We start from the raw sequence: 10,613 nt of genomic DNA, 5'->3' as shown, positions 1-10,613 counted from the left end.
AAGCTATCAAACTGAAATTATAGTCTTCCAAATCTAAGAAACATGTACAAAATATCCTATATGTTGCTAGTACTTATTTCCTACTACTCTGGCAGGACTGCCTCATATGACATTAGTGTGGTGCTCTTTATCAAAAAGAAATAAAAAAGACATTAGACTAGTGCTCATAAAGCATGGAGGATGTATAAGAATCAGATGCAACAGCCTTTGTCTCCTTTCACGTTCCAACTCTCCATATCTTAATAGACAGAAATTAGATAGCAGTGGTCAATAGTGAGTCGAATATTTTCATTGAGCTAAAGCTATTTTACAATGTAATTGTTTATTGAAATGAAGTACATATTCTGAGGACTTCAAGAAAAAGCAGATTCCAGATCTCTAGCCTTTCAGCATGGACCCATTTATTAATGAATTCTCTCTCGTGCATGGGAAGTGATGGCACTCCCGTTCTTTAAGCTTGGTTAATATATATTTTCAATTTGGCTATCTTTTAACACCTTAAGACTGGTAGATTGAAAATACCCTAACAGTACATCTCCTTCCTCCCTCCTCGGCAAGTTTCAAAAATAACATTAAAAAGAAACCTCCAGATCTTCCTGTCCTTATGAGGGTAGATGTGCATTTTGGAAACTAGAAAGTTGTGACAGATGCCAGTGCGAATTAATTTGATATCTTACCAGAAATCAGGTCCATTTTGCCTAGGAGTTATTATCATAATGCAACTTGTTTGTCCTTCCTTATTCAGATACCAAAGCAGAGGGTAGTTGCTAATGCTTTTACATGATAACTAATATGAGGTCCCCAATGTTGCATGGATTCTGAAGTATGACTTGCTATGGTCAAGCGATATTGCATTCGGTGTCCAATGTGATGAATGACATATAGTAAGTGTGTTTAAAAGCCTCAGTCATTGGTTTTGAGCATCCTTTTTGCTTTTTTTTTTTTTTTTTAAAGCTTTGCTAATATTTTGAGAGCAGGATGGATGAAGACTTCGCCAAATACTGGAATTAATGAGAACAGGATCAAATCTCGATCTTTGGTAACTCGGCCAAAGAATAAGGTGCTTGAGGGTTTTCTACAAAAAAAAAAAAAAAAAAAGAAAGGCAATTCAATTCCAGTTAAATTTCTGTACTCTTACTTGCCATCATGCTTTTGCTCTTGAACTTCTCAAAAGAATGATAATATTTCACTTGAAAATCTTTCTTTCCTTCCTTTTTTCTTGAGAAACTGATTCAGTTGATAATTATAACCTTAATCAAAATTTAAGTGTAGATCTGATATGGAACAATTAGCTGTAGATTATCAGGAGAAGATGGATTTAACCAAGTTACAAGCTAGTTTAGTGGCATGGAACCAAAATGTGCAGGCTTCAAAAAAATGAGCATAACTTTCAAACCATAAGTGGACTTTCATGTGAAAAGTATTTTTCGCAAATCCATCAAACTGTCAAAAGTCAAAGAGTCATTATAACTTTTTTCCTTCCCAAAACCTTCAAAATAAATTTATATTATTTTCACATTATTTATCCGTTCAAACTTGTCCTTTATATTTTATGAAATATTTAGAAAATTTTTGTGTTAGTAGGCTTAAAGAATTTGATTTTAACCAAGATTGTATGGGAGATATGGTCTGAGCAGTAAATGGGATTTTGTTGAAGTTTGCTTTATTTGAGTGCTTAGCTTTTTTTTTTTTTTTTTTTTTGTGGTAATTTAGGATTGGATTCTTATAAGTAAGGGATGATAATTGTGTAATTGAACATTGTTCATAATAATATTGAAACTCATTCTCTTTGAGTTTTTTCCTACTATTTGTTTATTAATAAGAAGGCAGTCTTTTTTTCCTGTTCTTAAGAAAATGGTAACAATGGCACTTAAAGATACGACAACTGAAATATCTTTCTACATTGGCTTTCTTTTTGTAGTCAGGTTTTGAGTTATTTGCAAAATGGTACCTAAAGATCTGATAATTGAAATATATTCTGCACTGGCTTTCTTTTTGTTGTCTGGTTTTATGCATTGTGTTGCTGAGTGAAAGCTGGCTAAACTGCAGCAATTATTGAATCCGGAACAGTAGCACTCACGGTGGTCCATCTTCATAGCTAGTAAGAGAAGAAAAATAAGTTCCCTTACCTCAGAAGAAAAGAAGCAACATAAGAAGAATACCGGTTGGGTATTAGTTAATTTAGGAGAACTCTTGAGATCACATTAGGTTATTTCTGTTAGCTTGCTGCAGCTAAGATCCATCGAGACAATAATAACACCGACAACATATCAAAGAACCTATCATCATCCTAAAATAATGAAAATAGGAACAAAGATAGACATCAGCAACAATGATATAGCTACTTATTTATTTATATATAATGCCAAAACAAAGAGACTTTTTCCCAACACTTCAGTGGTCATGAGAGTTGTACAGAGTCTCATGATATTTATTTCAACAAGCAGCTACAGTAAGGCATTTATTATATACACACACTTTTAGATTTTCGCATGGATTAATTACCCAGTCGTTTCTTAAGAAAGATATATATGAATTAATAGGCTTGTCGGTAGTCACATCATTATACCTCCTCAAGGAGACTTCTCATGTTATACTATATTTTGACCAAGTTTCCATCAAATAAACCAACTTTTCTTTTGTACAATACGTGGCCATTTCACCCATGGGATACTCATTTGTGTTGAGAGAGAGAGAGAGAGAGAGAGAGAGAGGTTTGAACTAGGAAGCAATACTAGATAGAAGTCACTATTATCTCATTAATAATAAAGACCAAATACACACACAGCTCTGACTGCATAATCAACAGAACCCACATACAGACCAGAGATAACTAGTGATTAATCCACTACTACTTGACTCACAGCTTGTGGCTTTCAACCTTCTTCCCCCAACTCTCTGGTCCCCAGGAGCTCTAAAAATAGGAAAATATCGTCCTTCTCCCACTGAACCACACATGAAGCCACCAAAGGTAGGACCATCCATCACAAGCACCAGCAACTCAAGACCAAAGCCAAAGGCCCCTCCTTTGGGCCCCTCTTGGCTTTATCTAACAGTACTGAAACATGCCAGCCGAGGCCATAATGGGCTGGCAGTTCATGGCCATCAGGCTCCATGGCCTCATGAAGCAGTCGTCAGTGGCCTCGAGGCCATTCGAGACAACACCAAATCCAAAATCATTGCTACCACCACCGTTCATGTAGCATAGGATCTCATCGAGGGACTGAAGCCTGGTGTTCAGCTCCATCATCTGGGTCCTGAGAACAGAGTTCTCAGCCTCCACACCCAGGTAGTGCTGTGTGGTGATGTTGAGAGCTGTGAGGATCTGGCTGTTCTCCTTCCTCAAATGGCCAACTTGGGCCATGAGATCATCCAAATGCTTCTGCTTCCGCATCCGGGACCGCCGCGCTGACTCCCGGTTCGATAGCATTCTCTTCTGCTTCCTCTGGTGCATCAAAGCCTGCAAGTCATCCTCAGAGCCAGAATTAGGAAGTTGGCTGGACGCGGAAGAAGTGCCACTAGAGGAAGCCATTATTACTATAGCTTTATGTGCACCCTGTGAGAGCTACACGGTAGATATTTAGAGATGGTGATTCAGGAAAGACTAGATAGAGCTTGGACTGAGGATTACTGGCAAATTATATGCAGATAAAGAGAGAGATTATAGATAGGTAGCTAGATAGATAGATAGATAGATAGATAGATAGATAGCTATGGAATTATATAGAAATATAGCTATGAATTCAAAACAAGTTCATGAGAAAACATAGAACCAGTAGAGGAAGACTACAGAGAAGGATTGAACCAAGTGCGTCCGGCGCCGAAGTGAGGAACTTATCATAAACCCGGAGAGGAGGATTTCACTTAGGATAGGCGACATCAATTAAGAATATCAATATGAACGGATGCGGCATGTGAAATTGGAGAGAGGAGAATCAAAAAAGAGTGAACGGAAGGAGGAAAGGAGAGATTTTTTTAACTAAAGAAAAAAGAGAGATCAGAACTTCGAACCAAATATGTGAAGAAAGATTGGACCTGGGAAACAGAACCTCGGATTTTTGGGATGGGACTTGGATTTTGGGCACCAAAAAACCAATCTTGAGACAAGGGCTCAAGGAAACTCCTCCAGAGGCAAAAGGACAGGGTCACCGTTGATGCATAGCGTATAGGAAGAGCCCAAAAGGAGGGTTATCTCTACCAACCACAGCAAAGCAGCAGCGAGAGGACCAGATTCGGCAGGTCGTCTCTCGATTTTGAATCCAGGAAGCCAGTTCTTGAGATCAGAATCCTAAGAAAAAGATGGGGAAAACAGAGTAGCAGAACCTCGGAGCTCAAGAAGGGAGGGAATGGGAACAGGAATTGTAGAATTGGGAAGAGGAGAAGAGGGGAAGGGGTTTTGGAACTGCAAGGGGGTGGAATTTATAGAGAATGAGGAAGGGAAGGAGGCTGAAAATTTATTTAAAAAAAAAAAAAAAAAAAGGAGGGGTGGGGTAAGAAGGAGGGCGGGACGCTGAGAAATTATTTAAAAAAAAAAGCAGGAGATGGGTGGGGTTACACTGTGTGTGTGAGAGAGAGAGAGAGAGAGAGAGGTGACAGGGCTTGGAATCTCCTTCCTGCTGAGGTTGTTGGAAGGGGTAATGAGGCATGTGGGGCGGCGAAAATGGGAGTTGCCGCAAAGAGTACAATTCTAGCCGATGGGCAGACGCCCAGCTCCCCGTAATTCAAACTCTAGATCTTTGATCTTAATTACCTCCTGTTATACCTTAACGTGGAACTTAAAAATTACATGAATATAGATTCAAAATTATTATTCGTATCTAAGTTGGAGAGAAGAATCATCACTACCGTTTGTAACCGAACAATCAGCCATCACCCATCATGTTTGAATTATAAATATTTTTGACGTAAATATTTGGATTAGAAATATTAAAACTACTTACAAGACTTTTCTGAAATAACCATCATACCACAATCAGTTCCTGCCATTAGTTTTCATTGGCATATTTAATAAAAATCTTTCAAATTTCTAAAATACTCTCTATAATTATAAAAATCTCTCTAATCTTCTCCATCTTTAATTTTACATCGATTGTGAGTCAAGAGGTATTGTATATGCTCATCTGTATGAGGTATTATCTACTTCAGCAAACCTATGGCACAAGGTCTCACGTTTTACATTTTAAAAGGCACCCTACTAGGAAAGAGAAGACTTCGATTCTATATAAATCAGAATTTCATTTGACTCACAACGGGTATGAGATTAAAGATGCCATCCTCCTATAACAATAGCTTTCTCAGTCAAGGGAGACTCTATATACATGGGTAGGAGGTGGGCCCCATGATGGGAGCCAATGTTGTGGTCAAAGTTTTATGGGTTGGAGTCTTCGCTATGGTGTATATAAGATATTGTCCACTTTGATCTCTGACATTATGACATGGGGTTTAATGATTTTATTTTTTAAAAGATGTCTCTTGGGAGAGAGAAGATCATATTCCATATAAGCAATATTCCTTCTTGAGTTATAACCGATGTGGGATTAAAGATATCGTTCCCCCCACAATATTAGCCCCCCCAACCAAGGGGGACTATATATGCCTGGCAGGAGGCGTTATCCTGCAGACGGTACTAATGTTGCAGTCAAGGATACCTTCTAACTCGGATGGATCGATTTCTGCTCTTATATATGTGAGGTATTATCTATTTTGACCTTTTGTCCATAGTATGGGGCTCATGATTTTATCTTTCAAAAGATATCTATGGGAAAGAGAAGATCCCATTCCATGTAAGACATATTCTTCCTTGACTCAATTGATGTGAGACTAAAAATATCATCTTCCTACAATATTAGTCCCTCCTCATCAAGAGGGAATATGTGTGCTTGCGCAGAAGACATTGTCCTACAACATTAGCCCCCCCTCCGTCCAAAGAGAGTACGTGTGCATGCGCAAGAGGCATTGTCTCACGATGGGCATCGATGTTATGGTCAAACACTCATAGCTTGGATGGATAGAATGGATCAGTTCTCTATATTTGCTCGCATGAGATATTATCCATTTCGGTCAGTTCATGGTATGGGTCTTATGGTTTTACTTTTTAAAAGATATCAAAGAACTAAATATACCATCCTTTCACAATTGATGGATTTTTGAACTGGACTTTCCCAATTTATCTATCTACTCTACCACAAAAATCAGGGATCTTGAATCTTCTTCATCTCGGTAGTTGGATTCTCATAGATTTTCTTTCTCGATCCCGGTTCTCCATGATTTATTATTTTATGATTCTTCCTCTCTATATTCACTCCCACCTATTCAAAATTTTCTTTCTATCCCAAGTGAATCTTTGCCTTAGGTCTCAAGGCTATTTGTCTATTTGGTGGTAACATTATTCTTCGCCTTTTACCTTTCTGAGGATTTTAACGTTATCGAAATTAACTACGTCCGCTGCTGCACATTGTGAGGGTCCAAACACTGCAGAGCCTTTCTCTTTTTCCATCTCTTTCTTTCTTTCTTTTCTTATGTTTTATTTTTAATATGTTTATCTAATTTAAAAGGATTTTGATGTGACGCGCCGCAGCTTAATGGTGGCAGAGGGCGGATAAGATCGTATACTTTCTACCAAGTTGGATATCCTGGCAGCCGTCCACATTCAATGCCTCATCCCAAATTGTAAGAGCGCAGGATAAAGGTTTTGGATTCAAGTGAAAGAAATAGCTTCTGGCAAGGACCACATGAGAGGCTGCTTGAAGGAAGTCAGTTTGAATTAGGGCAATAAACTGCTAAAACTTCCTTTTCATGGAAAAAGAAAATGGCCAAGTTAAAATTCCATTCCATGCATGTACAGTGAATCTAGCATATAAAACTAAAATCTAGCTTGCTTTTTATTATTATTATTATTTATCAATTTTAGTGGCTGTGAATATGTTGTACTAGCTATACTATGTTTCCTTGCACAAAGAAGATAATCCATTCATCTCTAAGATTCGAAACTAATGTATTAATGCTTGCATTCGATGTTACCTAACACATATGACGTTGTGATTGCTTGAGTCAAAAATTTGAGATATATAGCGCGAAACTAGATGCATCACCATACCATCCAACATTTTAAAAGTACTCGTTTACACAGAAATTCAGGATTGTTAGATGGATTTCAGCATGTGTGATGCACACAAGTCCCTTACATGATCCCATAAAGACTTGATATCTTGCAACAAATAGGAAAAGTGGAGTCAAAAAATAGATAAGAGAGCAGTTAATATAACATGAGAATGGAGGCTTTGGAGTCTCATGAATGTTTTGGAGTTGGTCTTTAATAATTGAGATATAGTTTAGACTCAATTTATGAGTTACTTGTAGTTGTGTGCCATCTATTTTCATGCAAGTAGTGTGTTTAGATTTGTGGCCAAAATCCCATTAATAGTCGTAAATCTTATTCAAAATTAATTCCGTGCAAGTGGACATCGAGGCACGTTTGATTGTCTACCTATCTACTGGTGCCTTAAACAACAATTGCCATGATCATGATTGTTCTTGGTACCATGGGCCTAACTTGATCTAGCATGAAGAAGCTCCGCATTGGATGAAATGGTTGTTGGACATCCAATTGAGTAGAGTTGTGGTATCTCAAATGGCTAGGTGGTCAATTCTTATCTTAACAACACGATCCATCACCTTATATATCAACTAAGATAAAAGGTAGCCATTGTTTAAAAGTGACCGAAATGTTGGATATTGGCAGAAACAGTAAAATGGATATTAAGGGTAGCCATATTCATTAGTCATTATATTCGACTTTTAAAATCTCAGGATGTTTCTTTACCCAAAAAAAAAAAAAAAAATCTCAGGATGTTTAAAGAATCTTTGCACTTAATTTTACATTTGTCCTTGGGCATCAAGTAGGAGAGGACCCACGAGTGACCTGCTAGAAGATGTGAAACATTTCTTGGATTATCCAACCTAGTCATGGGTCCTTTGGTCAAGTAAATTCTGTCACCTCAACCATCCATCCCCAAAAATTAAACCAATCAGAGTGACTCTTCCTCCAGATTTTTTTTTTGTTTCTTTTTGGTAACTACTCTTCCCCCATCTGGTCAAAAATTTTTCATCAGACTATCGAGTCATTAATTTGGGAAGTGCTTTCCAACGCAAGGACTGTTCTTCAGCATTACAGACAATGAACATGAGCGGTCTGAATCCGTTCATAGGTTATCCTAGACACGAAACAGGCTTTCTCCAAATCAGTCGCTGCCACGTTAAATGCTATTGATCCAGTGGTGGATGTTTTAATAAAGTTGGCCTTTCTTTCGTTGGTTTCTTATCAAATTATGCTCTGATTGATGCTTTGGCCCGTGCTGATACAAATAAATGGTATACTATCCCTGGTGATTGTTCGCTAGAACATAAATTCCTTCAGAACAAATTGATTTTAAACTATTACTACAACTTGTACCTTCAAAGAATTATTGCTATCGAATTCTTACAGCTTGTTAATCTGCTGATGCTTCTCTCAATCGGAATCTCTGTAGCCATACTCTATTCTGCTTCTGGTTTGCAGTCTTCTGCAGCACTGGTGCTGTTGTTGTGAGAGTAAGGTATGTAGCTCTATGCATCATGATGCAACTGTTGTAATTCTCATACAATGTAACACTCTTTTATTTGCAATTTAGCTTCCAGTTCCTCTTTCTACCAAACCCAAAAAAAAAAAAAAAAGAAAAAGAAAAGGAATCATTGCTACTATTTTAGGATGGTGTTTTATATGATCCATACTCTGTTGTCGAAAGTGTGCATGTGCATCAATGGGAGCCACTTGTTACAGTTTATTTTTTCTCTTGAAAGTGAAAGCTCACCATCACCTTCTAGCTTGTGACTGTATGAATAGTTTCACCATTTTATAAGCTTTTTAAAGAGTCATGTTATAAATATAATCTAGTAGCTTCACCAAGAACGTTTTTATGCTTGTCTTCTAACGTGATGAAGGTCCAGTGCTGCTTACCTAATAACTTCAATCGCCACTCCTTTTTTGTGCAAATAAGTGCTCCACAATACATTGTTCAACAATGGACAATTGTCAAGTGGTGATCCGCATGCAACTACTTTAAGCTAGTGGGAGCCCACTGCCTAATTACGTTCCAAAAGTTTATCAGTCACCTATTGTCATTTGCCATGTAATCTGACAAGTGGCATAATATCTATAACTGCTTAAGAGTTAATTTTCACTGCTTATCCTAACTTCTTTTTTTTTTTTTCTTTTTTTTGGTAAACACTGCTTATCCTAACTGGAAGAGGAAAAAAAAGGTATAGGTTGTGTTTCACTTTAGTTATGGTCTCTGATCATCTATCATGGTGTTCATAACTTCACATAAACAATTATACCAAAAGCTATTCTGTGGAATAATATCTTTTCTTTAAATAGAATGGTCAATATAAGCATGAGATACTTATTAGATTTGTGACTCATCTAAAGCTCAGCCACCATTTAAAGTATTCCCTTGAACTTGCTAAAAGATTTAAAGCGCTTGAATGGATGGTCCCAAGAAGGGAGAATTCTACGTGTTTTCTTTTTCCTTCTTTTTTATTGGCTTGGGATTAGATTTCCGGCCAGCAACTTTTTAAAAAATAAATACAGGACTTTGGCGGGCATCTCCCATTGGGAACTAGTTAATGTGTGACAGAGTATATTTCCCAGCCTCAAAGTCATTCCTGCCAATCCGCAGCAGTCTAATCTCAAATATTCCTCTAAGATCAAGAGGGAGGAGTGAAAATTTGGAACTTCCGATCGACACCAAGCGTTGGTTCCTTTTAGTATTACAGTGTCTTTCAATTCATCTGATCATCTATGACCATTTTAATCAATGGACTCAAAAGAAATCTATTTTGCTTTGAGAATCATAGTGATTCTTCGATGAATCCTAATATTTCGGTACTTGTAGATGAATCTCTTTGTTGTAGCAAGATGCCAAATAAAAAAGAAATTGAAAAAAAATAAGATCAATGCAAATACAGGATTTACTTGAAAAATCTTCTTAATCAAAGAAAAAAATCACGGACAAAAATAGATAGAGATTTTTCACTATCTTCAATATTGGAGATTATAAAATACAAGTTAAAAAAATCTTAAAAAAGCATTTGTACTTCAAAGACAACATATCTCATGTTTCGCTCAACAAGATGGAAAGACTCCTATTAACTCTATAATTAGTGCTAATCTAAATGCAAGATACCTCTGCACTCTTGAATGAAGGTGTTGATCTTTCAATGCTGGCTCTAACCATGCTTGATGTTTGATATACACATCAAGTTAGGAATGGTCCCAATCTCCAATGTAGGAATGGTCCCAATCTCTAATGTACTAAGATCTACAGTACACCATTAGGACCATTTGCATGCACTTTGCTGATACGAGTTCTTATAAATACAGACTGGATTGAAGGATGTCTACAAAATTACCTTAAATTAGTTCCGGCGACCTGCCTCTCCTTATTCTTGATCATATAATTATCTGTCTATTGTGTTACATAAATATTGTTAATAAAGTTTTTTTTGGATGGTTCTGCCAGATACTCAACAATGAAATTGTTTTCATTCAGCTTGTAATGCGTGACTCTCACGTG

General features: G+C 37.2%; 1 protein-coding gene across 1 annotated transcript; it reads right to left on the bottom strand.

The window, feature by feature from the left end:
- Positions 1 to 2,735: 2,735 nt before the first annotated feature.
- On the bottom strand, positions 2,736 to 4,433 carry LOC105056236 (bZIP transcription factor 44). Its single transcript, XM_010938364.4, has one exon. The coding sequence runs from the start codon at positions 3,530 to 3,532 to the stop codon at positions 3,050 to 3,052; it is 483 nt and encodes a 160-aa protein (XP_010936666.1). The 5' UTR covers positions 3,533 to 4,433; the 3' UTR covers positions 2,736 to 3,049.
- Between the last annotated feature and the right edge of the window lie 6,180 nt (positions 4,434 to 10,613).

This window comes from Elaeis guineensis, chromosome 13 (assembly GCF_000442705.2).
Source record: "Elaeis guineensis isolate ETL-2024a chromosome 13, EG11, whole genome shotgun sequence".
In the NCBI taxonomy this organism is placed as follows: Eukaryota; Viridiplantae; Streptophyta; class Magnoliopsida; order Arecales; family Arecaceae; genus Elaeis; species Elaeis guineensis.
Note: the sequence above shows the minus strand (reverse complement) of the source record. Positions and strands in the feature narration are given on the sequence as shown.